Raw genomic sequence first — 27,163 nt, forward strand, 5'->3', positions numbered from 1 at the left:
CGACTCATAGCAACCGTATAGGACAGAGTTGAACTCCTCCATATGATTTCCAAAGAGTGGCTGGTGGATTCGAACTGCCCACCTTTTGGTTAGCAGCCAAGCTCTTAACCATTGTGCCACCAGGGCTCCAATAAATGGCATAAACAGGTATAAACCATCATTAACAATACATAAACACCATAAGATAAGCAAGATAAACGGGATCTTCTAAAACTGAAATACTTAACGCTTATCAAGGAGCCCTGCTGGCTGCTAACAAAAAGGTCGGTAGTTTCGAATCCACCAGATACTCCCTGGAAACCCTATGGGGCAGTTCTACTCTGTCCTACAGGGTCGCTATGAGTCGGAATGGACTCGACCGCAATGGGTTATCCTTATCAAAACACTTCTCCAAAAGAATAAAAAGAACCCACAGAACGGGAAGAAATTTTCGGCTATGACATATTTGACAAAGGTCTAATAGGAAAACTCAACACCTCGACAATAAGAAGACAAGTAATCCAGTTAAAAGACGGGCAAAGGACATAACAGGCGCTTCACCAAGGAAGACCTCAGGCAGCTGACAGCCGAACGGGCGTCGGAGGAGACACAGAGGAGGAAACGCGGATTTCAAAATGGGCGCCCCCCGTCCCCCGGGCAGCTGCAGGCCGGGGCCGGGACTCTGGCGTTCCCGGGCATAACTACCAGTCACCAGACGACCCCAAAGTGCGCCCCAGCAAGCCCGCGGGATGTGGGTAGGACAAGTCGACTTCCGGCCTCTGACCGCGGACCACGTGTGGCGCGGACCGCCCCCCTCCCCGATCTCGGGCCGCTCCGAGGCCGGGAGCGGTTTCCCGGGGTTGCATTTCCCGCCGTACCGCGGGCCGCCCGGACCGCCCTGGCAGAGGCCCCTTCCGGCGGCAGCGGCCCCTTCCGGCGGCCCCGGCGCGGAGCCATGGACTCGGCTTCGGCTCGGCAGCGGCCCCGGCGCGGTGCGGGCGGTTAGCGGCGGTAACAGCGGGGGAGCGACCCCAGGCGGCGACACGGGACCCGCAAGGCGGGCAGGCGGGTACGGGCTGCGGCGGGCGGACCCGGCGGTGGGGACTGCAGCGTCCCGCGGCTCCCGCGGAGCCCCCGTTGCACCTGCGGGTCGGGGTCCCGAGCGTGCACCCTGCCGCGCGGGTCGGCGCCCCCCCAGGCTGCGTGGGGCCCCTCACGGAGGCTCAGGCAGGGTGCGCCCTGGGCCCCAGAGGGACGTCAGCGTTCCGGGCAGGGACCCCCAGCGCAGCTCCTGGTTGGCTGTCCACTGACTGACCAGGTAACCTAAACTTAGACAAACAGAGGGGCGTCTTGGAGGCTTTCGGCTCGCAATTGTTTGCAACTCGAGCTCCATTTGGGCTGCCAGGGAGTGGCCCCGACTCTGGCATTGCAGCCCCTTGCGACAGTGGGGTTAGAGCAGTGAGCAGAAATGGCACCATTTGGGGCAGAGGGAAGACCTGGCTGGTTAGGCTGGGCGGTCACTTTGGTGAGGACATTGGTGGCCTGGATGATTTCTCTGTGTAATTTTACTGTTCTTGAAAATGTCAGACTAGTAGTTGGACCTTAGTTAAGTATTAAACAGGTGAATCTACTTAGTATTTCTAGAACATGGGCAGTCTGCTCGGGGAGTAAGGTACGTGGAGTGAGTGTTCTCTCAAAGTAATCCTTGCTCAGTCTGTTCTCTTAGTATTTAATTTTGTGTTCGGACCTTGGCCACTTGGTATTAAGTCACTGATACGGAAGGATAGTTCCCGTGGGGCTTAGTGGCTGGACGCAGAAAAGATAAGCCCAAGGAGAGTCTGCTTTGTCTCTACTTGGTGTGGGTCTAAGAGCCGTTCCTGTAAGGGAAGAGTGGGTGGAACATTCTCAGGGCCTTCCTCACCCGCTGAGATGGCCTCAGAGCGAGACCTTTGCTCCATTTTTGAACGTAACCTCTTGACGCCCCAGAGAAGGGCATGGAGTCCAGGCAGCCTGTGTGGTCCCACTGGCGGGCAGGGAGGGCAAGCCGAGCCCCAGACTCTAGGTGATGTCACCACAGGGTGGTCCTGTATGGTAGAGGTCCTGAGGGTCTCCTGGGTCACGGCTCCCCTTTGTCGTTCCATCTCCATGCGGGGCTTCAGCAAGGCTACTGCACCTGGTGCTGCTTTAACTCTCACCTCAGTCCTGCCAGGCAAACGTGTTCAATTGCTAACACACGAGGGGCTGGGCCCAGAAGGTCAAGTGACTTGTCTGAGGCCACCATTGGGAGGTGACGGCACTGGGGTTTCAGCTCTCAGGCCCACCCCTACTGACACGGTCCACCTTGTGGCCCAGCAGTAATCCCACCAGTGGGCCTTGGAGTGACCTCAGAAAGAGCTGTCGTGCCCTCTGAGTCTATTCTTAGGTGCCCACCGGGTCGGGTCCACACGGGGCTCTCAGGCAGGGCGGGGGGAGGGTGTGTCTGAGCCCCTGGTCCCAGTCTGCACCCCCTTTCTTCTGCACTCTAGGCTCTCTGTGGGCTGAGTGTCTAGTCCCTCCCCTCCTGCAGGGTGGAGACAATGCCCAAACTGCAGGGCTTCGAGTTCTGGAGCCGTACCCTGGGGGGGGCCCGCCACGTGGTAGCCCCCATGGTGGACCAGAGCGAGCTGGCCTGGAGGCTGCTGAGCCGCCGCCATGGGGCACAGCTCTGCTATACGCCCATGCTGCACGCCCAGGTCTTCGTGCGTGATGCCAACTACCGGAAGGAGAACCTGTACTGTGAGGTGTGCCCTGAGGACCGGCCCCTCATTGTGCAGGTGGGCCCAGGAGATCATGCCTCTGCATGGGACCCCCCAGCCTTCCCAGAAACAGATTCAAGGGGAGCAGGGTGGGGCTGGGCCACAGCAGGAATGGCCCATGGGGAAGCACGTAGCTGCCAGATGCACCTGGAGCCATCAGAGGCTGTTTCCCGCCCAAAATTAACCCTCTCCTGGGAGCTGCCCCGGGATGCATGGCCATCATGCTGCTTACCTGTCTTTTCCAGTTCTGTGCCAACGACCCGGAAGTGTTTGTGCAGGCGGCTCTCCTCGCTCAGGACTACTGTGATGCCATTGACCTGAACCTGGGCTGCCCGCAGATGATAGCCAAGAGGGGTGAGTGCAGCACCAGGAGCCCGCACGGTGCCAGATGGCAGCGCAGCACATTGGTTGCAGCTTGGGTTGGTGCTGCTCAGGTACTCTCTGAACATTTGACTGTGCAGGGCACCAGGTCCCAGTTCACACTGTGAGACGCAGGGACCCCTTCCAAGGGGGTCACCTGGAAGGCATGGCACCAGCCAGTCCTACCTTGGAGTCTGGGTGCACCAGTGGAGTCTGCAGGCACAGAGCACCCACCTAGCTGTCTGGTTGATGGGACTGAGCAGAGCTGGGGGTGGGGGCTCCTGGCCTACAAAAGCTCAGTAGGGACAGTGGGGCTGGGGTGGCCTCAGCCTGCCTACCTCGAGCTGCAGCCAACACACTGCTTGCCCTCCACAGGTCATTATGGCGCCTTTTTGCAGGAGGAGTGGGACCTGCTGCAGAGAATGAGTGAGTTGCTGCGTGCAGCTGTACTGGCAGGGAGGGCTGGGCCACATCACAGAAAAGGGGCGGGGGGCCCAGGGCAGTCTTGTGGGGGGCTCAGCAGAGGTGCTGGCTTGTAAGGTCCCGAGACACTGGGGGCCTGGTGGCCAAGTGTCTCCTCCTAGAGGAAGGGGCCGTGGAAGAGGTCACAGCCTGTACAAGCTGCTGCCTTAGAACCAGACAGTAGGTGCTGTGGGCAGTGCCTCAAGCTTAGCCCTGGCCCTCCCATGTCCTGGGGAGTAGAGCCAGATTGCCAGCTGCCAGCAGGGGAGGCTGGCGCTAGCCCTGTTGGTCTCAGACTCGCCAGGCCAGGGGAAAGGCCCTGGCAGACACCACGCTCCCCCGCCACCCCTCAGAAACGCTTCTCCTCGTCCACAGTTCTGCTGGCCCACGAGAGGCTCTCTGTTCCAGTCACGTGCAAAATCCGTGTCTTCCCAGAAATTGACAAGACCGTGAGGTACGCCCAGATGCTGGAGAAAGCTGGCTGCCAGGTGAGAGGCTGGGGGTGTGCAGGAGTGGAGAACCTGGCCTCCCTGAGCCAAGGGTGTCAGTCAGTGTGCCCTGCAGGTCCACTAATGGGTGTCCGGCTCGGCCTTCCTGTCCCTCTCCTGAAGCTGTCACTCACCCCAACCCCTGGGTCAGGCTGCCTGGTCGTTTCTGCCGGGGGCACTGGAGGCCCTGCCACCTGTTGACGGGGAAAGGGGGCTGGGCCTCTCACCCAGGGTGGGGCGGGGAGGGGGCTGTGGGACCTGGCACTGAAGCGCTGACCGGGCCCCCTATCCCAGCTGCTGACCGTGCACGGGCGCACCAAGGAGCAGAAGGGGCCCTTGCCGGGGCCTGCATCCTGGGAGCATATCCGCGCTGTGCGGTGAGTGGGGTGGCAGCTGGGTTGACAGGCTGGGATGGAGTTGAGGGTGGGTGCCCACCTCCCAGAATGGGGGACAGGGCAGGCACTGCCTCACAACTGAGCGTCTGTGCGGGCTCTGCACAGGAAGGCTGTGAGCATTCCAGTGTTTGCCAACGGGAACATCCAGTGCCTGCGGGATGTGGAACGCTGCCTGCAGGACACGGGGGCGCAGGGGGTCATGAGTGCAGGTGAGGGGGCATAGGGTCATGAGTGCAGGTGAGGGGAGCAGGGGTCAGAGTCATGAGCACAGATGAGGAAGGGCACAGGGTCATGAGCACAGGTGAGGGGGTGCAAAGGTCGTAAGCACAGGACATGGGAGGGTGGGGGGAACAGGCGTCCAGGATGCCCCAGGCTCAGGGAGAGTGGCCTCGTGAGCCCAGTAGGGCTGCCCTGTCTGCACCCTCAGCCCTCAAGTCCCCATCCCCCGCAGAGGGCAACCTGCACAACCCCGCCCTGTTCGAGGGCCGCAGCCCTGCCGTGTGGGAGCTGGCTGAGGAGTACCTGGTGTTGGTGCGGCAGCACCCCTGCCCACTATCCTATGTCCGCGCCCACCTCTTCAAGCTCTGGCACCACACGTGAGTGGGGGGCCCCCAGCACCCCGGCTGGCGCTGCTGTCGCAGACCCCCTGAGACGTATGGGGACTCGTTGCAAGCCCACACTGGAGATGGCTGTATGCATCCTGAGGGCTCAGGGGGGCTGGCAAAGGCGAGCCAGGCAGGCAGCTTGGGGAGGGGGTGCGGGTGGGAGAATGAGGGAGGGAGGGAGACAGGGCAATCATGTGTCTGGTGGGGCAGGTGGCGCAGGGGCCCCCATGACGGGCATCTGTCCCAGGTTGCAGGTGCATCAGCAGCTCCGTGAGGAACTCGCCAAGGCGAAGACCTTGGAGGATGTGGCCACAGTGAGCCGGGCACTAAGGCTGCAGTGTCAGGCATGTCCCTGTGGGCGTGGTAGGGTGTCGCCGGTGGGGTGGGGGCTCAGGCCATGACTCCTGACGGAGGGGCCTCTGGGCTTTTGCAGGAGGACATGTCCAGGCAGAAGGAGGGGGAGAAGCCCTCGGGAGGTCTGCCGTTCTTCCACTGGATCTGCCAGCCCTACGTCCGGCCCGGGTGAGCCCTGCATAGGTGCCGGCCTGGGGATGTTGGGGCTTGTTGCCCCTGAGCCTGGCCAGCACCCTCCTTGATTGTTAAGGTTAGTGGCTGCTCACAGGGAACGTGAAACAAGGAAGGGCAGGCGTGGCCACTGCAGATGAGGTGTGCCTCTCCTGTGGTGTGTCCTAGCCCCACACACCACCAGCCTCACAGTGGGAGCCCAGCTGAGCTCCTGGCCCTGGTGGTACCCTCACCCCATCTGGGGGCTTGTAGGTTTGTATGATCAGTTTCATGGGACGTTGCTTTAAACTTCTCTGATCCAGGTGGATTGGTCCTTGGGGTCAGGAGGGTGACCCCTCAGCTTCCTTGGGTCCTCAGATGCGGGGTGGTGCTGTGTGGCTTTAGCCCTGCCTAGGCACAGCTGTCAGAGGAATCCTGGCCTCACCGCTGTCTGCTCGCTGTGTGGCCCCGGACAGCAAGCTCTGGCCTTCAGCTGCTCTGAGGGGACCTGGTCTTTCAGGGCCCCCAGTGCTCTCCCCCTAAGGCCTGACTTGGGTCAGAGCACCTGGACCACAGTGGTAGGGCTGGGTGCCCTCAAGCACACTCAGCATTACCCATGCCTCTCTGTCAGGCCCAGGGAGGGGAGCAAGCACAGCAGTGCTGGCAGCAAGCGGGCCCTAGAAGAGGAGGAGGAGGAGGGGGGTCGCCTTGAGGTCCTGTCCAAGAACAAACAGAAAAAGAAGCTGAGGAACCCCCACAAGACCTTCGACCCCTCGCTTAAGCGTAAGCCATCCCCCCAGCCTGCCAGGCCAGGAAAGTGGGTGGGCTGAGGCCAGCCTCCAAGGGGCTTCTTGTCTCAGCCTGGTCTTCTACATGGCGTTCATCATTTGGCACCTGTGGCAGCCTTCCTGAGCCATCTAGGCTGTGAGACAGGACTTCTGAGAGTGCATGAGGGGCAGGTGTGGTGGGATCAGGCACCGGTGGGGGAGGAGTGAGTTAGGACCCAAAAGGCCGCTCGTCTACTCCCTGAGAGCTTTTCTCAGCCCTGTACCACTCCCCCCGAGACCCGTAGGTGAAGGGGCTAAGCCCACTGGGCCCTGCTTCTTCTTGCGGTTGTCCCCCGAATCAGATTTCTCTGACAGCTGCTGGCAGCCCACTATTGGAGACCCCTCCCCCAAACAGGCCCTGCCTGCCATTTGTACCCCTAGCTGTTCTAGGAGGCAGCCAGGGTGGGGTGGGGGTGTGGGCTGAGCCCCCATCTCGCCGCAGCTCTCAGGGCGGATGGACAGGGCGTTTTCTGGGTTCCCATCCACCTATCACCTCCCACATCCTGCTGACACCTCATCTTGCCCCTACCCCTTGCCCAAAGGGAAGAGCAGACCAGGGCCACCCCAGTTCCCTGAGCCTCCAGCTGTGACGGCTCTGAGGGACCCTCATTGCTGAGCCCGGCCACCTGTGCTCCCCCTAATGTCTTTTGTTCTTTTCTTAGCAAAATACGCAAAGTGTGACCAGTGTGGAAACCCTAAGGTGAGTGGCTCTTTCTGTCCATTGCTGCCCATGTTCAGGCTGCAGGGCCCCAGGCCATGGTGGGGAGCCAGGAGTCTCCAGTGCAGCGGCCTGGTCGCTAACAGTGTGAACACCACTGCAGCTCCAGGCCCTGCCCCCAGGACAGCCCCTGGCCTGTCACCTGGAGACAAGTGCCCTCTGGGCGCAGCCCTGCTGTGCCCCTCCCAGGCTGTGGTACCAAAACACCAGGGCTGCTCCCTGGTCACCTTTGGTGGTGCCACACTGGGGAGGGCAACAGGCTCACTGGCCATTTTATGTCCAGGGCAACAGGTGCGTCTTTAACCTGTGCCGGGGTTGCTGCAAGAAGAGAGCTTTCAAAGAGTCTGCAGATTGCCCAGGTGAGGGGCAGCTGGTGGCCCTCAGCTGGTGGGCAGGGGTGCCAGGGCAGGGCCAAGCACAGACCCATTTCTGTCCCTCTGCTCCCCCAGGTCACGGGCTGCTGTTCAAGACCAAACTGGAAAAGTCTCTGGCCTGGAAAGGGGACCAACCTAGGCTGCAGGAGCCACCCCCACCAGGACCTGGGGGACCGGGTGGCTTCCCTGAAGTTGTGGGCAGTGCTGTGGCCTGAGGCCAGCTGTAGCCTGGACAGGACTGCCATTGAGGCTTGGACACAGCTCCCTAAGCACATACCTTTACTCAGGGATCTCCTGCTATTTAACATGGACGGGAGCATGCCAGTCCACCCTCACTGGGGTCTGAGGATGCCAGTGGGCAGGCCCCAGTCCGGTCCTGCCCTATTGTCCTGCCATTTGAGTCTGTGTTTGAAGTGAACAATAAATTGTCAGTGCCAGGGGGGTGGCCCACCCCACCAGAGCAGGAAGGTGCAGAGCCAGGGGAATGTTTGCAGTCTGCTCTTTAATGGACGCCTTCACTCCAGATGACACGGGAAGGGGGATGAGACTGGGAGGCAGCGCCCTGCGCACCCCGTGGGGCCAGCACCACACAGCTGGGGAGAGAGAGAGCGTGCCAGGGGCTGTGGGTGGATGGGTGGGTGGATGGCCAGCCCTTGGAACAGGCTTGATGGCACCAGGCTTCCTGTGCAGGGCCAGCAGGCGGCAGTGTTCCACAGAGGCTGGGTACTTCACATGTTGGTGCTCATCCGAGACTGGCTGTTGGCGGGTGTGAGCTCCCCCTGGCTCCCTTCCCGGGGAGGAGACTGCCGGAAAGGGTGGGAAGACGGGGCTCAGTCTGGCCCCACCCACCCTGCACTCTCCCTCCTTCCCAGGGAGGAGACTGGTAAAGAATGGGGAGGTGGGGCTCAGCCTGGCCACAACCATCCGTTGAGCCCCCCTCCAGCTCCCTCCAGGGAGGAGACCCCAGAAAAGGACAGGGAGGTGGGACTCAGCCCAGCCCCACCCACACCACCCGGCCCAGCCCACACCACCTGGCCTCCCCACCTTGACGTGGATCTGGTTGCGCAGTACTGCGGCTCGCAGGATCATGGCTTTGGCTCGGCGCTGGAACTCTTTGCCCATCAGGAGGGACTTCTCAAAAGTGGTGCTGCGCTGGTCCACATCCCGAGCATGCAGGATCTGCAGGAAGCAGGGTCAGCAGGGCCAGGGGTCCCACCCCCTTCCCAGGGCCTGGCATCGCCCACCTTGCTGTGAGAGTCAATGCGCGCGTTGATAAGCCCCTCCAGGATCAGCTGGGTCAGCTCATCCTCCAGTGCCACCACTGTGGTGTTGAAGGCGGTGGCCATCTTGCGCATGTCAGCAGACACATAGGGGCTGAAATACTACAGGACAGAGATGTGAGCAGCTGCTTCACCTGCCAGTGGTCTGCCAGGCTGTCAGCAGCACCTACCCACCTGCTCCCATGCTTACCTGGATGAGGGCACGGTTGCGAATCTGAGTGTAGAGGGTCCTGACATGGGGGGCCAGGTACATGTCCAAGAGTAGGTTGTCCTTGGGTGCAAGTCAGGTCAGGGGTGCCTGCTGCTGCCCCATGGCCCCCAGTAGTAGACCACCCCCTCCCACAGCCTGGCCTGGCCCCACCCTCACCTTCATCTCGTCCAGCATTTTAAGACAAGAGGCGTACTTGGACTCGTAGAATTTAAAGATGATGTCCCGTACCTGGGGCTCCAGCTCCAGAAACAACTTGAAAGAGCTGTAGGGACCAGACTCCTCAGAGAACGGCCTCTGCCCTCCAGGGCCACGGGGGCCGCCAGAGGCCAGCTGGGCATCAGCCCCAGGCTGAAGGGACATCAGGGCTGGGGAGGGGCTGCTGGGCCAGGGCCGTGCCCCCACCCACCTGCTGGAGATGACGTTGCGCTGCAGCTCCTGGCGGTCAAAGGTGGCCAGGGCGCACAGGCCCCCATAGACAGCCACGTTGCTGGGGGAGAGCAGCTGAGGGCAAGAGGGGAGGGGGTCAAGACCCCAACCACCAGTGGTAGTCAGGATGGTAGCCAGGAATGAGGCCCGGAGCCCAGGTGGGGTCCGTGTAGACATCTCAGAGAACCCCTAGATGCCCACCGGAGGGAGACCCCAACACCAGCACCTAACCCACCAAGCACACCCCCACTGCTCAAGACCCAACCAGGCTCCTCCAGAGCCCCCATGACCCCTCACCTCGGGGAAGTCACAGTGGTCAAAGGAGGCCAGCAGGAAGCACTTGGCAGCCTGCTTGTACTTGCGGGCAGCCAGCTCGGCCAAGCCTGGGGCAGAGGGAGCCGAAGAGCCTTGTGAGGCCACCAGAGTGCTGTGGGCAGCAAGGGCTCAGCGGCCAACGGTGCCCCCTTGCCGCTCCCCCACCCCCATGCCGCTCCTCAGCATCAGGAACTTTAGGGACATTGGGGACAGCAGTGATTAGACAACAGCGCCACCACGTGACTGAGAAAAGCCTCCAATGAAGTTATCACCGTTGTGCAAAGGAGCCAGGCTGCACAGCTCACAGGTGGGAAACCAGCGGGGAGAGGCCTGCTGGAAGGCAGGGCCTCTGTTCATGACCATGGTTCCTGCCCCACAGCCCCTCGAGTGGGCCCGAGCGGGGCAGGCATCACCTGCACCCACAGATAATGCTGCGTCATGTGATCCTGCCGCGATAGAGCACATGGGGCCCCGACAACCTACTTGGCCCTCACCTGCGGCACACTTGAGCTTCGTGAGGATGGCCTGGGTCTGGCTGTCCCGCTCCCCACGCTGCTGCAGGGGAAGATCACACAAACGAATGAGCATCACCCCGCTTGCCGGCATCTCTCCCCAGTGCCCCTGCCCCAGCCCAGAGGGAATGCAGGCAGCTGGGGCTCCTGGGGCGGCAGTGCCGTGGGAAAAGGGGGTGGCAGAGCAGGCTCCCATCTACCTCGGCGATCTCTGGGGTAGACTCAGCCTTGCTGACATAGCTCAGCACATGAGACCAGTTCTGTAAGTAGACGCTGACCTGCCAGACAGAGCAGGCAGACTGAAGCCAGTGCCCCCGCTGCTGCCCAGGCTCCCCATGTCTGCCCGTGGTCCCACCTTGATGACATTGAGGCACATGTTGATGACATGTTTTGCGCTGGTGCAGTAGTCCCGGGCCCGTGAGTAGCACTTGAGGGCGTTGCTGAGGTCCCCGCAATCCAGGTAGTGGTCACCCAGGTCATCGTGGCCACGCCTGCAAGCCCACCATGAGCGGCCCAGGTCAGGAGATCCCAGGCAGGCCGCCCGCCTCCCCAGGTAAACCAGCACCTGATGCTCTCTTTGATGGAGTTGCCCTTGTAGTTCTTCAGGTCCGTGTCCAGCTTCTCCAGCTTCAGCAGAGCTTTTTTGCGAGTAGCCTCCACCCAGGCCGTGTCCAGGGGCGGGGGCTCCACACCACTCTCAGGGACAGTGTCAGAGGCATGCTGCAGCTCCCTGGGGGAAGACCGGCCATCAGTCCAGTGGCTGGTGTGGGGGCTGGGGAGGCGTAGGAAGAGTCCCCGGCCACAGGCTGGCCCTTGGAGGTCATGACCTGCAGGCACCTCCTACCCAGCCCCCACCTGCCACACTGCCCATGCTACAGGCACCCAGTCTGCATCGAGCCCGGTACTGGGCCCAGAGATGGTCCCAGGGTGCAGAGCCTGGAGGGGAGCCTGCAGCCTGGCTGAATGAAAGGGCCACCTCCACACACGCCTTTCTCTAGGAGTCAGAGAATTAAACGTGCGCGCGCGCGCGCACACACGTCAACTCTCAGCAGGAGGGCAAGACCTCACCATCTCCTCCGCTTGCCCCCTTTCCTGACTGGGACACGGAGACATGTGGAGCCAGCAGAGGCAGCGGGAGCCTGTCCCCACACCACCTGCTCACCGGGTGGCCTCCGAGAGCTTACGGTGGATCTCCTCATACATATCCACGTTGAAGGTTCTCTGCACGAAGGACAGAGCCATCTTCAGGGCCTCCACACGAAGCGGGGGACAGTGGTCGGCAATGAACTGCAGCCGCTCAATGCGCATCAGGCCACTGTAGCTGGCTGCGTACTGCTCCAGGTCCTGGGGCGGGCATGGGCACAGGGGGCTCGGGCCACGCCTGCAAGGCAGGACCCTGGACCCAACCCCCCGTCCTGACTGCCCGGAACAGGATGCTGCCCCAGGTGCTGAGAAGAAGGAGACGGGGGGGGGTAGGTGGGTTGGGGGAGGCGGTGGGTGGAGAAAGGGGAGAACCGAGTATCAAGGGCTCCAGGTCAGAGACACCCCACCAAGCATTGCTGAGAAGGGCCAACTGTCTGCCCCCACCCAGGGACATCCTGTGGCTCCGTACCAGGGTGGGGTTCTCCACCACATAGTTGACATCAGGTGCATTCTGTGGGTCCTCCTGGGGGTCCACGTCAATCTGCATGGGCTCCACTGCCCCCTGCAACAAGGGTACCTTGGCACCTCATGCAGGAGAGGCCCGGGAGGGCTGCACAGACCCTCACCACCTCCCACAGTCACCTGCCCCTCTATCCTCTGAGGCGCAACCGTGCCCGCGCTCCTACTGCTGCACCCCAAGAGTGCCCTCCACAGCCCCCTTCCTGGCAAGTCTCCAGTGAAGAGTCAGGGAGGGCTGTGCACAAAAAGCCCTTAGCCTGATGGTAACCCCGTCAGGAGGGCTGTTACACAGGCCTCTGAGGCTGTCCTACATGGTTCCAAGCACTGTCCTGATGTGGTTTCCTCAAAGCCATAGAGAAGAAGCACATGAGACCTTAATCCCAGGATGCAGGGGGCCTGCCCGCAGGCTCAGGCCAGCCCCTGGAATGTCCCAGAACCTGTCCCAAGCAGCTGGAGCAGCAGTACAGGGCAAGAGTCACGCCGCAAGGTCAGGAGGGGATGGAGTCAACTCGGGGAACCCCACAGGCCTGGGGGGGGGGGACACTGGGTTGGATGCTCAGTTTCAAGATCTACAAAGCAGGCTGGTGCCACGCCTGTAGGAGACCCCGAGGTCCAGGCCTCTTTCTTGGAAGGGCAGGGGCTCAGGCTGCCGGCCAGAGCGCCCACCCAGCCCCTCTGCTTGGTGCTGAGTCCCTGTCCTCGGGCTGGCGGGGCGGCGGGGCTCTCCCCCTGGCTCGCTCTCCGCCGGGGCCTCTCTCCTGGAAGGTACCTCGTAAAGCAGCGTACAGGCCGACAGACTGGCGCTCAGGCTGAAGTCTCCGGCCGTGCCCGGCAGAAAGAGGTCTGACCTACTGCTGTGAGGGGTGCAGCACAGATCTGTCACTGACGAGGAGGCCGAGCTGGGGGCCGAGCTATCCCTCATTCTGTCCTGACTTTCTGCACCCCCCGACCCTGACACAGAGCTGGCTGGATGCTGAAGGGGAGAAAGAACGTTAGCGTCGGGGCCGGTGCCTCTCCCCAGTCTGGCGGGCGGGCGGGCGGGCGGGTGGGGCGGGGGAGGGGAGGGGGCGCCGCCCGGCCGAAAGCTGGGGGGGGCGGGCGTGACCCCAAAGGGCTCCCGCCGGAGACGCAGCCGCAGCGGGTGGAGCCCGGGGACGCGACTGCTAACGGCACCGCGGCCCCCGCCCCCTCGGCATGTCGGGCCGACGGCGCAGCCGGGCAGGAGGCTCTTAGGCCGGGGCCCGCGGGACGCACACCCCGAGCGGGCCGCGCTCCTGGGCAGCTCACCGCGCGGCCCTGGACACGGCCCGGCCCCGCGCCGATCGGGCCTCCGGGGGGACTTCGCCGACACTCGCTCTGCGCTGCCCGGGGCTCCCTGCGGAGGGCCGGGCCCGGGGCGGCCAGCGAGCGCGCCCTGCACCGTCGGGCGCAAACCGGGCCGGGGGTTGTGGGCAGGCCCCGCCCGGGCTCGGCGCCCGGACCCCGAGGGCGGCGGCGGAAGCGCGGCTGGTCCTCGGCTCGTTACCTGCAGGTTAAACACCTGGACCGGCAACGGCATCTTCTACCCACCCTGCCACGGCTGTGCCGTCCACTTCCGGGTTAGCGCAGCCGCCGCTTCCGGGTCGCGGGGCTCCAGAGGCCGCGGCTCTTAAAGGGTCCGCCGCGCTCTCACCTGCGGCTCCGGCCGTGCACGCCGCGCCTGGCGCCGGGGGTCGCGGGCAGCCGCCGGAGGTCGCGAGCGGCCTCATGAGCCGAGCGCGGGGGGCGCCGTGCAGGGCCTGCCTCGCGCTCTCGGCGGCCCTGGCCGCGCTGCTGCTGCTGCTGCTGCCGCTGCCCCGTCTGCCCGCCCCGGCCCCAGACCCGCTGGCCCCAGCCCCCGCCGCGACCCTCCCCGGGCCTACCGCCGGCCTGCGCCCCGACGATGTCTTCATCGCCGTCAAGACCACCCGGAAGAACCACGGGCCGCGCCTGGGGCTGCTGCTGCGCACCTGGATCTCCCGCGCCAGTCAGCAGGTCGGGCTCGCCCCGGGCCCCCGGCCACCCCTGGCTCCGGCCACCCCGCCGTCCTGGCCAGGCCGCGGACTCCCCTGTCCCCTGCTGTGTCCGCCGGATCTAGGTCCCGAACCGCGAACCCCCACTTCGCAGGGCGGCCCCAGTCTCTGAGCTCACCAGACCCAGCGCGCAGACTACCGGATCAGCGCCCTCCTGGGCCACAGCTCAGCCGGTACTCTGGGGGGGTTCTCCCAACCTACCGGCCTGAGACCTGAAGAGCTTCTCCAGTGATTCAGGCCTAGGGCCAAGCTGCCATTTAGGGGCGGCAGGATGACAGCCAGCAGTGGGCATCTGAGGGCACCCCAAACACCCCAATAGGCTCTCTCTCCTGAGGTGCCTCCCCTACCTGTTAGGCACACTGCACCAGGCCCCTGCATGGTGGCCCTAGGTGATCACAGGCATGTTTCCCACCAGACCTTCATCTTCACTGACGGAGATGACCCTGAGCTACAGCTCCAGTGGGGTGAGTGTCCCCAGCCTAGCTCTGCCCACGGGATCCTTCTGCACAGGGTTCCTCCCACCCCTAGAGAAGCAACAGCCTCACTGTGTTCACTGTGTTCCTTCTACGGATGATAGCCCCAGGGAGGCAAGTGACCGCCCCCCGCCCCCAGGATCACAGCTGGCAAGGGGCAGAGCCTGGGTACCCACCAGTGGCCAGCCAGGTCCCAGGACCCTGCTCGCCGCCCACCATGCCGTGTATCCTGCCTGGCCACTGGCTGACTTCCAGGGCCTCAGACCACATCCTTCCCAGGCTAGGGGGCGAGGGTCTCTCCTCAGTCATGTTTTCCAGTGGGTTTCCATTCATGTGTTCTTAAGCAATGGCCACCTGCTTAGATCTCAGAGGTCACCAATGGGTATAGCTGAGAGAGGGCTAAGCAAGGCTGTAGTTGGACCCAGGGCAGGAGCCTGCCCTGCCCTCTCCGTGGCGGTGCCCACCCGTGTTCCCCCTGTCTCTGTGTCGCAGGCAGTCATGTCATCAACACCAACTGCTCAGCCGTACACAGCCGCCAGGCGCTCTGCTGCAAGATGGCGGTAGAATATGACACGTTCATCGAGTCGGGGCGCAAGTATGTGAGGCCTCATCCCACCCTGGGGTGCCCATTTGCCTTGGCCTGGTGGGTGGGGTTTGGGCGTTCACTGGAACCCTCTCCACTGCCCAGGTGGTTCTGCCATGTGGATGATGACAACTACGTGAACCCTGGAAGCCTGCTGCGGCTGCTGGCCTCCTTCTCACCCAGCCAGGACGTGTACCTGGGTCGGCCCAGCCTGGACCACCCCATCGAGGCCACTGAGCGGGCCCCAGGGGGCGGCACTGTGAGTGTCCCAGGCCAAGGGTGGGGCGGCCACAGTCAACAGGTGGAGAAATGGCTCAAGCTAGAGTTCTGCCTGACAGCCGGGCTCAGGCTGGAGTCCCACGGCAATGGTGGGCAGTACCTCACACCCCTGAGGGTGATCCTGGAGCTCCCAAGGGGCGGCCTGAGGAGGGCATTGAGAGCTCTAGGAGACGTCGGCGCAGAGCCCTAGGCCTGGCAGCCCTGACCCCATGCCCCCACCCCACAGGTCACCACAGTCAAGTTCTGGTTTGCCACTGGTGGGGCTGGATTCTGCCTCAGCAGAGGCCTTGCCCTCAAGATGAGCCCGTGGGCCGGGTAAGTGGGGAGCAGGAACTAGGCCAGGTTGTGGGGGAGGGTGCCGGGCAGCACTGATCCGCCCTGCTCCCAGTTTGGGCAGCTTCATGAGCACGGCTGAGCGGGTACGGCTCCCGGACGACTGTACTGTGGGCTACATCGTGGAGGGGCTGCTGGGCGCGCATCTGCTGCACAGCCCACTTTTCCACTCACACCTGGAGAACCTGCCGCAGCTCCCAGCCGATGCTGTGCTCCAGCAGGTACGCTGCCTTCCGCAGATGGCTGTGCCTCGAATCCTCATCCCAGGCTACCAGCATCTCCTCTCTTCCCCCTTTCCACTCTGTCGCTCCTCCACTCCTGTCCCGTATCTGGTGCCAGCACCCCTCTAGCTGATCTCCTCACCCTTTGGTACTGTTCCCACAGCCTGGCCCACCAGGGCTACCAGGCCCCTCCAGCAGGGGAAACTGGGAGCCAAGCAGCCTCTCCTGGCTGGACTCTGGACCCAGGCAGAGGCAGGGTGGGCCCTGAGAAGGCAGCTCCCCTCACTTTTCTACTCCTGCCCCGCCCCAGGTCACCTTGAGCTATGGGGGTCCAGAGAACCTGCATAATGTGGTGAATGTGGCCGGAGGCTTCAGCCTGCAGCAGGACCCCACTCGGTAAGCAGGCAGCTGTGGGATGGAGGAGCTCAGGCCAGCAGGAGTTCAGGTGGCAGCAGCCCCACTTCCCACAGCCTGACACCCACTTCCTGCCTTCCCAGGTTTAAGTCGGTCCACTGTCTCCTCTACCCAGACACGGACTGGTGCTCTGCACAGCAGCGGGGCTGACTGCAGCCCCTTGGTGACCCACAAACTCTGACCCGGGTGCAGGCAGATGATGTTCTGTCTGACCTCCACAGTGTGGCCAGTGGGTCACGCACTGTGCCAACCATTTGGCAAGGAGAGGACAGCACGTCCTGCCTGAGGACTGGCATCTCGTTGATCATTTGGCAATAAGAGGACAGCATTTCCCACCTGGGGACGGGCACCGTGCTGAACACTCAGCAATGGGAGGACAGCGTGTCCCGCCTGGGGATGGGCACTGTGCTAAGCATTTGGCAACAGGAGGACAGTGTGTCCCGCCTGGGGATGGGCACTGCACCAAGCATTCAGCAACAAGAGGGCAGCGTGTCCTGCCTGGGGCCAGGCTCTAGTGCCACTCGCTGCCCTGAGAAGGGAAGGGAGGGGCCGCAGAGCCCTGGGGGGCACCCAAACAGGCCACCACAGGGGCCAGCACTGTGCTCCCAGGGCAGGCTGAGGCCACGGTATCCTGCTTCTTACAGTGGCTCTGCCCTGGGACAGTGCGTCCACCTCCCACCCCATCTCCCCAGCTTGCTCTGGGCCTTCCACCCCCCATGGTGGGTCCCAGTGGGTCCTTCGCCCATATCACCCTTGTCTCCAGGCCTCCCTGGCACGGCCCCTCTGCTCTCTGGATTCCTGCCCAATAAACCCTCTTTGAGCTCCGCAGTGACTCACTTCCCCACTCGCCAGCAGCCCCCACAGCTAAGGCAAGAGGGTGCAGAGGTGGCTTCAACTGCTGGACCCAGTTGTCAGGGATCCTCACTGGCCCTCTGGGGGACCTGCCCCCAAGGAAGGAGGCCCTTGAGCGGCTCGGCCTGATGCATGCCCCCTCAGCCTTAGTCTGCTGTGGCCTCCTCTGGGGATGGATGTGTTCCCAGCAGCCTTTGGGCCAGGCCTCTCTCTCCACTTCGGCTTCCTCAGCCTACCTTAGTCAAGTTAGGTACAAAAAGACACAGGAAAATACAACCCACAATGAGGGGAATAATTGAGGAATCAGAACTCTATCAGTCTGGGTCCAACCAGAAAAAAGAAACCACCCAGTAACTTGAACAGAGAAAACATAAAGAATTTTCATCTGTAACGTGGTTGGAGAAAGGAGGAATTGTTTAGTAACAAACAAGGAACACTCTGAAGAATACAGGACTAACAGGTATAAAGACGTATAAGTATTTGCCACCCGCAGGGCTGAAATAGAGTGCCAGAGAGGACACCCCCACAGGGCTGAGACACAGGCCTTGTTGGAAGGGGACGGCCGGGGTCACTGGGTCGCAGCGAGGCAGCTGTGGTGCTGGACATCTGCCCTCTGGGGTGCAAGGGAAGGCTGTTCACAGGGAGGTGCCTTCCCAGAGACACTCCTGCACAAGTGCCGAGACAGGTGCAGGAAAAAGCTGCTGCGGAGCTGGGCCTGGGAAGCCTCTATGCTCAGGAGCCCACACGCTGTAGAAAAGGGGATCCACCAAGGCACATCGCAGTCAGATTGATCCAAGCAGTGAACAAGGGAAAAGCTTCAAACCCAGAGGAAAAAAAAACATGTAGCAAGAATCAAAGGAAAAAACAACAGCTTTTTTTATCAGAAACACCACAAGCTGGAAGTACTGAAAAAGACAAAAATACCTCATCAACCTAGGATTCTATACTCAACCAAGTTAGCCTTCGGAAACAGACTCATACAGACAAGCTGAGTTTCCCACCGACAGAGCCACACCACAGAAAGCGCTGAGGGAAGTCCTTCAGGCAGAGGGAGACAGACGCCTGAGGTGGCCACACAGGCCTGCACAAAGGCAGGAGGTTGTCACCAGAAGTGCTGACTGTGGGGAAGTGTGTACTTTTTCTCATGTAACTCTTTAAAAAATAATTGGCTGTTTAAACAAAAATAATGACAGGGTAATATGGGGTTTATAACAAACTTAGTTAAGTGTAGGACGGTGTCACAAAGTCCTGGGGATAGGAAGGGAAGTTGTAAGGCCCTCGGGCTATGCAGAAAGTGGGGGTCTGTGATAAGCTGAAGAAGTAGACAATAAGCCCTAAAACGACCACTAAAATAACACGGTCATATTGAACAAACGGGCAACAAAGGTAAACGGAATCCCACTTAAACCCACCTCTCTGTGGAATGTCACTGGTCCTGCTCCTCCCAGCAGCTGAGAGGCAGAGTGGGGTGGCTTACACGAGGACTTGCAGGTGGTAGCAGGGAGTACCAATCTAAGGGGGTGCCAAAATCCCAGTAATGAAGACATAGACATATTTTTTAATTGTGTATTAGGTGAAAGTTTACAGAGCAAATTCATTTCCCATTCAATAGTTCATACTTAAAGTGTTCCAAGACATTGGTTTCATTTCCCACAATGTGTCAGCACTCTCCCCATTTCTGTCGGAGACAGTATTTTAATGCAATATTTAAAAAAAAAATCAAACGATGCAAAAATGCCCATGATGAACAAAATACCAGAATTTTAAGTCAGGATCCGGGTTACTGTTTCCTTCTGCATCAGTGACTCACCGGCATTGTTGCTGGTCTTGTCCGCACTGTCCACCTCCCGGGTACTCTCCCCAGGCCAGACCTAGTGTACTGGCTATGCCTTAGGGCCCAGTTTACAGGTGGAGAAAGTGATGCCCTGTGAGGTCCCGGGCCCTCCAGCCCCCCAACCCCAGGTTGTGGGCAGGGTTTGCCCTCGAGCCACTGCACTTCTCCCGGCTCTGTCCACCTGGTAAGTCAAGGTCTTGCTTTCCAACTTGAGTGCCAGGTGCAGGGGGTGGGGGGCAGGTCTTGGGAGAAGGAAGCTTGGTTTTGGGTGCCGGCACTGAGGTAGATGTGGGTCTTCAGTTAGCTTGTGGGGCCCACAGAGCACTGCCAAGGGCCTGCCTGGGATGCTGTCACCTGGCCCACGGCAGGAGGAGCCAGGGGTCCACTGTCCTGCTTGGCTAAGCACCAGAGAAAGGGGCTGTGTGAAGATAGCCAGGGCTACTCACTCACACAGCACCTGCCTGCCTCGTGGGGCCCTGCCGGTGGCCTCGGCTGAGCCCTGCAGGATTTGGGGTAGGAAGGAAGGAGCAGGATCTGCCCCATGGCCTCAGGACCCTGCAGTCCAGCTTGCCAAGGCAGAGCATTTGCAGGTGTCTTGTCTCGGGTCATCTCCTTAAAGAGGGAAGGTACCCCACTGGCAGAGACGGCTTGTGAAACAGACAGGATGGGTCCCAGCGTGGCGGCCCATAGCATCACGCCAGTCAAAGTCCGCAGTGTGAATGACCCGAGAACAGTGTACATCGCAGCCCCCCAGCAGCCCTGGGGGTAGTAGAGGACGTGCCTACGTCAGCCCCACCCACCTCTGGGGGGCAGAGACGCAGCCCTCTAACTTAGTGGGCCTCAAACCCCAACGCTGCCCAGGTGCCTTTTCAGCTTGGTTTAGGCACCAGGAGAGTGGACTAAACCTTTTGGTTAGCAGCCAAGCACTTAAGAGAGTGGATTAGCATGTGCCTAAAGCCAGGCTTCCACCAACCAGAGACTCGGTCTCAGCTGATGGCAGAGCGTGAACTAGGTGTGAACGAGCCCTCTCCTCTGTCTGGGCCCAAACCCCAAGTCCCCAGCGAGGGGCTCCGGTTCCAGGAGCCTGTTCAGTCCCCAGGGTCACCTGGCCCTGCGCATGTGCTGCAGTCCTCAACCACAGGCGTCTGGGCGGGTGCAGCCCCCTCCTCTCTGATGCCATTGGATCCCTGCCTCAAATTCTGACCTCTGCCCCCTCAGCCCAGAGCCCCACAGGCACTGCTCGGGCTCCCCATGTATAGCAGGAAGCTCTCCCCTCGTGGGTCTCCATCCCCTGGGGTTGCAAGTCTTGTGCTGCCTGTGCCACCTGTCCCTGGAGACAGCTGCCAGGTGTATTTTGGTGAGCTTATGGGTTCTGCTGCTAACCCATTGGTGGTTGGAACCCACCCAGTGGCTCTACGAGAGAAAGACCTGGTGATCTGCTTCCGTAGAGATAACCCTATGGGGCAGTTCTGCTCTGTCACGTGGGGTCACTATGAGTCGGAATCCGCTCTATGGCACCTAACATCAGCATGGCTATTTTCAGGGACGGCTGCGGGTACCAGGCACAGCACGTGGCTGCAGCACGTGACTGGAGGCAGCCGTCTGAGAGGTTTGCACACACTCCAGTGCCTGCAGAGGATGGAGCCACCCGCCTCCATCTGCTTTTGGCTCCTTCCCCTCTGCACTGGGGGGCCCAGCAGCAGCAGCCCCTCCGGGACCTGCCCAAGAGGAGGAGTGGTGGGGAAGAGTCTGGCAGGGCCAAGACAGCACCTTGTCTGAGCTGGGAAGACCCTGAGGGGCTGCTGGAGGGACGCCGTCCCAGGCTGGGGCTGGGCTCCTGCAGGAAGATTGGTGGCCTCGCCATTGAGGGGGGACCCCAAACTCAGGGCCCATGAGTATAGGGGCCCTGTGCCTGAAAGCTGGGGTCTACTCCTAGGAGCTGTGGACCACTTCCAGAGGGGAACCTCAGTGCCCCCACAGGTGAGGTGGGTAGGTGGGGGCAGCTTTCTAGGAGGGAGATTGATCCCCCTACCCCACCGTGGGCCCCCCCCCAGGTCTAACCCTGGGAGCTGCCGGGATTTTTTTCCAGTGGCATCACCTTACACCTCCCACGGAGATTTTGTGCCTGGTCACTGCAGCTCTAGCCCTGGCCAGACCCTCCACCTGGAACGGCTTAGCCTACAGCAAAGGCACCCCCTGCACCCCCTAATTTCATGTGCGTGGCTCCTCCCGCCTTACCCCTAGAAGAAATGGGCCCCTCCATGCAAGGGGATCTGCAGGCCTTTACCTGCCAGAGAAACTGTCACTCCCCTGGGTCCTGGGGGTGACTCAGACCTCTGTTGTGCCTCTGGGACCCAGGAGCCTTGAGGATGTGGGGTCCCAGCGCTCTAGCCTGGGCAGGGGGAGGACCCTATTACGGCCACAGACCCTGGCTCAGGGGGAGACATGCAGCCTGACCCCCTGGCACTTGCTCACCCCAGGACACTCCAGCCATCTCCCCAAACTCAGCAGAGTGGGCTGGGACCCTCAGGGGATGATGGGATGCAGCCTGTGTGCGTGCATACGTGTGTATGTGATTTCTATTTGTGAATGTTCGTGTGTATCTGTGTGCCTCGTATGCATGCATGTGTCCACGTATCTCCATGCATGCCTGTGGACATAGATGTGCTGTGTCTCCATTGCTCCTTGTGCACATGTGTCCATGTGTCTTCATGCGTGAATGTGTGCACGTGTGTGTGGGGTCACCATGTGTGCCCTGTGCAAACATGTATGTGTCCATGTGTGTCTGTGTGTGCCTTGCATGCACATCCATATGCGTGTGTGTGTGTGTGAGCCCAGGTGTGCTCACAGGAGAGAAGAACCATGGCAACCAGTGTCGGGAGTAGGTTTTCTTATCCTCCCAGCGTCCCCTGGGGCCTATGCCTCCCCCAGGAAGCCCCTATGGCTGTGGCCCCAGTGGTGCTGTGAGGTTCTTGTGCTTTCATCTCTAATTTATAGTTTCATTGCACCTGTGTCTAGGAAGCTCCATGGGACCATGAGTCCTGATAATAGTCAGAATGACAGAGATAAGGCTGGAGCCTTGGAGGCCAGCCAGGCGTCCACACGGGACCTGGTGGCCAACAGAGGCTTTTCTCCCGTTATCTCAGACCCCGCCCACACTTGTGCTCCATGCTGCATCCTCAGCTCCCTGGGCTGGCCACCATGGCCGGCTCCCTCTGCAGCCCTGGTGCCTGCTGCTCGCCCCTTGTCCAGGGCATGTGCCATTCACTCACTCATCACTCATTCGACGGCATGTGCTGAAAGCTCTCTGCCTGCGTCGGGGGATGGCCATGAGGAAGCAGCCTCGCCCTGGGGGCTCTCGGTCCATGGGGAGGGGCAGAGAGGGTGAGGATGAGCCAGGGCAGTGGTGAGGGCACTCTGAATGCAGGAGTAGGGGGTGACTCCTGGGCAGAGAAGGCCTGTGCCAGGGCAGGGGGAGTATTGGCCTGGGCGGCAGCCTTGCAGCTAACTGGAGCCGCCGTAGTGGCCAAGAGTAGCCACAGAGCTAGAGTCTAGGCCCAAAGAGACTCCATACCCAGGCTCTGTTGTGAGGCCACAGGGGGCAGGCAGGGCCCAGCATGGGGCACAGAGGCCACTGAGGGGCCTGGCTGTGGGAGAAGGTGGTAGGACGTGAACAGTAAGTGGAGTCGAGTTGGCAGCCTGGTGGCCACAGGTGGCCAGTGAAGGACAGGGAAGGGCCTGGAACCAGGCAAGGCTCCAGGCCGCTGCCATTCAGGAAGGAAGGCCAGGTTGGGGACTGTAGGTCAGGACCCGAGTCTCCGGTGTCAGAGTAGGATTGGAGCCCTTCACTCCTCATGCACCTCCCTGTGCCCAGAGCTTCTTGCATCCCAGGGAACACCTACCCATGTTTGGAGCCAGACTTTGCTCCCAGTTTCCATGAACGCCCCCTCCCTGCCATGCTGTGTTTGGGGTCAAAGGAGTATGGCCATAGGCCATGGCTGCCCTCTCCTCCCAGATGTGGAAGTTTCCAGGTGGCTTCAAGCCGTCCCTGCCCAAGGCCAGCTTCAGAGGAGCCCCCTTGCCCAGCATCCCTGGCACACCGGACGCCCGTGGAGGCTGTACACCCTGCACCCCCTACGTCCTCAGCTCTGCTGGGGCAAGCACCCTGAGCTGGCTTACTCCCCCAACACTGTCCTCCCATGACGCCATGTGGCCAGTGCACAGCCCTTCCCCAGGGGCTTCTCAGACCCTCCTATCCCAAATCCCTGCTCCAACTGCAGCCCCTCCCACCCCCACTCAAGTGCCCCCTGTGGGCCAGAGGAGTCCGGATTCAGGAAACTTTCTCAAGGGCCCTCTCCATCCTAAGAAACCCAGAAACAGGAAAAACAGAAAAGGAAATACAACATCTCATCCAAGTGACCACAGAGGGAATTTGAGAAGGAGTCTTAGCAGCTTATCGGGAAGGGCCTTTGTCCCTGTAGCCCCTCCCTTAGAGACAGGCTCCATCGGGGGCAGGGGCTTTACCTCACCCCTTGTCACATGCACACACACACGTGAACTCACATGTATACGTGGACACACGTGTGCACACATCACATGCTTATGCATATGCAAACACATATATTGCATGTACATTCACACATGCAAACATGCTCACCCATGCACACACAAGCACTCACACACACCTGCACATGCACACACATATCACAGGCACACACAAGGCAGTTATAAGCCATTGGCCCGCTCTTCAAACCCTCACCTGCTTCACAGTGGTCTCCTGAGTGAGGTCCCCCACCTGGCCTCACCCATCCCAGGTGCACCTTGATCACGTGGCTCCATCCTCCGTCCTTCTGGATCCTCAGATCCCCCACCCACGGGAGCAATGCCCATGCAGTGTCCTCATCCTGCTGTCCTGGTCAGGTCTCCCCACTTCAGGTGTACAGTGGCCAGAAGTGTGCAGACTGGTTGTGGACACTGGGTGTGCATGCTTGAGTGTATAGGTGTGAGCCCTACCAATCCCACCACAATGCAAGAAACCAACTAAGTAATGAAGAGTTGGGGCTGGAGTAAGGAAACTGGGAAAGAGTGAGCACAGACAGAGGGCCAGTGTAGACAAAGGGGCGAGTGCAGACAGAAGGTGAGTGTGGCACAGGTGTGAGTGTAGACCAAGGGGTGAGTGTAGATCAAGGGGTGAGTGTAGACGGAGGGGTGAGTGTAGACAGAGGGGTGAGTGTAGACAAAGGGTGAGTGTAAACAGAGGATGAGTATAGACAGAGGGTGACTATAGATGGAGGGGTGAGTGTAGACAGAGGGGTGAGTGTAGACAGAGGGTGAGTGTAGACAGAGGGTGAGAGTGGACACAGGTGTGAGTGTAGATGGGGTGAATGTGGACAGAGGTGTGAGTGTAGACTGGGGGGTGAGTGTTAACAGAGGGCGAGTATAGAGCAAAGGGTGAGTGTACCAAGGGGTGAGTGTAGACAGAGGGTGTGTGTGGTGAGAGGGTGAGTGTAGACAGAGGAGTGACTGTAGACAGAGGGTGTGTGTAGACCAAGGGGTGAGTACAGACAGAGAGGTGAGTGTGGACCGAGGGTGAGTGTAGACCGAGGGGTGAGTGTAGACAGAGGGCGAGTGTAGACTGAGAGTGATTGTAGACAGAGGGTGAGTGTAATCAGAGGATGAGTGCAGACAGAGGGCTGAGTGTTGACAGGGTGAGTGTAGACGGAGGGGTGAGTGTAGCCGAGGGGTGAGAGTAGACAGAGGGAGAGTGTACACATAGGGTGAGTATACACAGAGGGGTGTGTGTAGACCTAGGGGTGAGTATAGACAGAGGGCGAGTGTACACAGGGGGTTGAGTGTAGACCATGGGGTGAGTGTAGACAGGGTGAGTGTAGACACAGGAGTGAGGGTAGACAGAGGGTGAGTGTAGACAGAGGGCTGAGAGTAGACAGAGGGGTGAGTGTAGACAGAAGGGTGAGTGTGGACAGAGGGGGAGTGTAGATAGAAGGTAAGTGTAGAAGAAGGCGAGTGTAGACAGAGATGTGAGTGTAGACTGAGGGGTGAAAGTAGGCCAAGGGGTGAGTGTAGACCGAGGGGTGAGTGAGGACAGAGGAGTGAGTGTAGACAAAGGGGTGAGTATAGACCAAGGGGTGAGTGTAGACAGGGTGAGTATGGACAGAGGGGTGTCTGTAAACTTAGCAGTGAGTGGAGAGAGGGGTGAGTGTAGACAGACGGTAACAGTGGACAGAGGGTGAGTGTGGACAGAGGAGTGAGTGTAGACACAGCATGAGGGTGGACAGAGGGGTGAGTGTAGAGGGTTAGTGTGGACGGGGGTGAGTGTAGACAGAGGGTGAGTGTGGACACAGGGTGAGTGTACACAAAGGGTGAGTATGGACAGAGGTTGAGTGTAGACAGAGGGTGAGTGTGGACAGAGGGTGAGTATAAACAGAGGTTGAGTGTAGACAGAGGGTGAGTGTGGACAGAGGGTGAGTGTGGACAGAGGGTGAGTGTAAACAGAGGGTGAATGTAGACAGAGGGTGAGTGTATATTAAGGGGTGAGTGTTATCCGAGGGGTAAGTGTAGATCAAGGGGTGAGTAAGAATAGAGGTGTTAGTGTAGACTGAGGGTGAGTGTAGACAGAGGGCGAGTGTCGAAAGTGGCGGAATGTGGACAGAGGGTGAGTGTGGGCAGAGGGTGGGTGTGGATTGAGGGTGAGTGGATAGAGGGTAGGTGTGGACAGAGGGTAGGTGTGGACAGAGGGTGGGTGTGGACAGAGGATGAGTGTGGAGAGAGGGTGGGTGTGGACAGAAGGTGAGTGTGGAGAAACGGTTTGTGTGGACAGAGGGTGAGTGTAGACAGAGGGTGCATGTGGACAGAGGGTGAGTGTGGACAGAGAGTGACTGTGGACAAACGTGGTGAGGACCCTGCCCTGGGACAAGAACGCTTGAGACGGAGGCAGAGCAGCACCAGGAGCCTGTGAAAGCCGGCAAACAAGGGCTTTAGGAAGAAGCCCAGCAGCTGAGGAAGGCCAGACCAGCAGGTGAGACCGAGTGGCAGTGGCTGTGGCGGAGAGGGAGGGCGGTGGGGGATGGGCAATGTCCCATCCGTGGGTTTCAGGGGCAGGTGATGACGCAACAGCTTCTCTCAAAGTGCTTTTCTGCAAAGAAGAGCAAAGGTGGTAGCGGGGGGGGGGGGGTGCGGCAGGAGAGGATTTGGGGGTTTTCCTTTTAGAAGGAAATGGACTTGGAGAGGATCCAGAGGGAAGGGGTGCAGAAAGCCAAGCCCTGGGGAGCAGTGTGGGGGTGAGAGGTGGGGGAGCATGGGTGGGCTGGGAGAGCATGACGTGCCCTGGACCACCCCTAGGGGCTTGCAGAGGGCCAGAGCAACGGGCTATAGCGGTCTAGTTGGTCTGCCCTACTTGGCCCAGGAAGGAACATGGCAGACCCTGGCTAATGTCCACTCAGGAGCATTACAGGGAAGCTGGCAATGCCAGAGATAAATGACCCCTGTTCCCAGGGGTTTGGCTGCCTGGGCCTGGAACAGCCTGGAGTACCTTGAACTGTTGGGGAGGCCAGGGCTCCTTTTCTGGTAAAAGCGGAGTTACTGGGTAATGCTTCTGTCCAGGCAAGAAAAGAGGAAAAACAAAATTCCATCACCCTGCAACCTCCCTTCATTACACAGTTGACTGTATGAACACCCACTCACACATACTCACATACACCCAAACACATACACATATGCGCACACACACATACACATATATGCACACTCCCGCACACATATATATAAACAAACATGCATCCACACTTTTTTATTTCTTCTCCAAGATCCAGAGGGAGGCCTGGACGGTGCCTCATGGGTACAGGCGAGAAGGACTGCCCCTTGGGGACTCTCAGCTTTCCTATGAAGGAGCAGAGAAGGTCTGTGCTGTCTGCCCCACCCCCATGCCCTCAGCCCTCCCTCCGTCTGTCACCGCCAGCCCAGGGCTATAAATCTAGCTGCAGCCTGGGTCCTGGGTTCCCAAGGAGGCCCAGAGCCAGCATGATGCAGTTGAACTTCAGTGGCCTACGGGCCCTAGTGACAGGGGCAGGAAAAGGTGGGTGTGAGTGGGCAGGTGGGCTGCAGATGGGGCCTGTGTGGGACAGTGAGCAGACCCATCCCACATGGGGCCAAGGGGAGTCACTGTGTGCCTGTCACAACCCGACCAGCAGCCT

The 27,163-nt window shown here is 60.5% G+C and overlaps 3 protein-coding genes across 11 annotated transcripts; 2 read left to right on the plus strand and 1 right to left on the minus strand.

Moving 5' to 3' along the window:
* The first annotated feature begins 927 nt into the window (after positions 1-927).
* On the plus strand, positions 928-7,842 carry DUS1L (dihydrouridine synthase 1 like). Of its 4 annotated transcripts, none has more exons than XM_010596873.3 (14): positions 928-1,048; positions 2,546-2,792; positions 3,020-3,128; positions 3,510-3,560; positions 3,972-4,084; positions 4,379-4,461; positions 4,585-4,688; positions 4,907-5,075; positions 5,332-5,428; positions 5,518-5,606; positions 6,220-6,371; positions 7,078-7,115; positions 7,417-7,492; positions 7,583-7,842. In XM_010596873.3, exons 2-14 carry the CDS (start codon positions 2,556-2,558, stop codon positions 7,720-7,722), a joined length of 1,458 nt encoding a protein of 485 aa, XP_010595175.2. In that variant the 5' UTR covers positions 928-1,048; positions 2,546-2,555; the 3' UTR covers positions 7,723-7,842. The 4 variants fall into 4 exon arrangements, with proteins under 4 accessions (XP_010595175.2, XP_010595176.2, XP_023412548.2 ...); XM_010596874.3 differs by lacking the exon at positions 928-1,048 and adding an exon at positions 1,171-1,297; XM_023556780.2 differs by lacking the exon at positions 928-1,048 and having other exon boundaries at positions 1,304-2,792; positions 4,931-5,075.
* Positions 7,843-7,990: 148 nt separating this feature from the next.
* On the minus strand, positions 7,991-13,518 carry GPS1 (G protein pathway suppressor 1). Of its 4 annotated transcripts, none has more exons than XM_064270479.1 (14): positions 13,439-13,518; positions 11,864-11,956; positions 11,414-11,595; positions 10,817-10,981; positions 10,607-10,742; positions 10,452-10,529; positions 10,234-10,294; positions 9,722-9,807; positions 9,405-9,499; positions 9,155-9,260; positions 8,978-9,058; positions 8,752-8,889; positions 8,552-8,686; positions 7,991-8,310 (listed from the first exon to the last, which is right to left on the minus strand). In XM_064270479.1, exons 1-14 carry the CDS (start codon positions 13,469-13,471, stop codon positions 8,236-8,238), a joined length of 1,464 nt encoding a protein of 487 aa, XP_064126549.1. In that variant the 5' UTR covers positions 13,472-13,518; the 3' UTR covers positions 7,991-8,235. The 4 variants fall into 4 exon arrangements, with proteins under 4 accessions (XP_064126549.1, XP_064126550.1, XP_064126551.1 ...); XM_064270480.1 differs by having other exon boundaries at positions 13,483-13,506; XM_064270481.1 differs by lacking the exon at positions 13,439-13,518 and adding an exon at positions 13,201-13,221.
* A 126-nt stretch (positions 13,519-13,644) lies between these two features.
* RFNG (RFNG O-fucosylpeptide 3-beta-N-acetylglucosaminyltransferase) lies at positions 13,645-20,202 on the plus strand. Of its 3 annotated transcripts, none has more exons than XM_064270483.1 (9): positions 13,645-13,926; positions 14,030-14,137; positions 14,380-14,428; positions 14,930-15,032; positions 15,126-15,279; positions 15,526-15,614; positions 15,688-15,853; positions 16,164-16,249; positions 16,351-20,202. In XM_064270483.1, exons 1-9 carry the CDS (start codon positions 13,660-13,662, stop codon positions 16,415-16,417), a joined length of 1,089 nt encoding a protein of 362 aa, XP_064126553.1. In that variant the 5' UTR covers positions 13,645-13,659; the 3' UTR covers positions 16,418-20,202. The 3 variants fall into 3 exon arrangements, with proteins under 3 accessions (XP_064126553.1, XP_064126554.1, XP_064126555.1); XM_064270485.1 differs by having other exon boundaries at positions 13,758-13,926; positions 14,059-14,137; positions 16,351-20,201; XM_064270484.1 differs by lacking the exon at positions 14,030-14,137 and having other exon boundaries at positions 16,351-20,201.
* Positions 20,203-27,163: the final 6,961 nt, after the last annotated feature.

This window comes from Loxodonta africana, chromosome 18, assembly GCF_030014295.1.
Source record: "Loxodonta africana isolate mLoxAfr1 chromosome 18, mLoxAfr1.hap2, whole genome shotgun sequence".
Taxonomy (NCBI): Eukaryota; Metazoa; Chordata; class Mammalia; order Proboscidea; family Elephantidae; genus Loxodonta; species Loxodonta africana.

Bases quoted from the DNA above. Each gene is read 5' to 3' on its own strand.
- GPS1 (XM_003417323.4), bottom strand. From the start codon at position 12,835: ATGAGGGATAGCTCGGCCCCCAGCTCGGCCTCCTCGTCAGTGACAGAT. The intron at 10,982-11,413 runs GTGAGCAGGTGG...GTCTTCCCCCAG, and splicing joins AAGCTCTCGGAGGCCACCCG to GGAGCTGCAGCATGCCTCTG. The intron at 10,530-10,606 runs GTGGGACCACGG...TCTGTCTGGCAG, and splicing joins TGTGCCTCAATGTCATCAAG to GTCAGCGTCTACTTACAGAA.
- RFNG (XM_064270483.1), top strand. From the start codon at position 13,660: ATGAGCCGAGCGCGGGGGGCGCCGTGCAGGGCCTGCCTCGCGCTCTCG. The intron at 14,138-14,379 runs GTACTCTGGGGG...GTTTCCCACCAG, and splicing joins CCTGGGCCACAGCTCAGCCG to ACCTTCATCTTCACTGACGG. The intron at 16,250-16,350 runs GTAAGCAGGCAG...CTGCCTTCCCAG, and splicing joins CTGCAGCAGGACCCCACTCG to GTTTAAGTCGGTCCACTGTC.
- DUS1L (XM_010596873.3), top strand. From the start codon at position 2,556: ATGCCCAAACTGCAGGGCTTCGAGTTCTGGAGCCGTACCCTGGGGGGG. The intron at 4,085-4,378 runs GTGAGAGGCTGG...CCCCTATCCCAG, and splicing joins TGGAGAAAGCTGGCTGCCAG to CTGCTGACCGTGCACGGGCG. The intron at 5,429-5,517 runs GCATGTCCCTGT...GGGCTTTTGCAG, and splicing joins CACTAAGGCTGCAGTGTCAG to GAGGACATGTCCAGGCAGAA.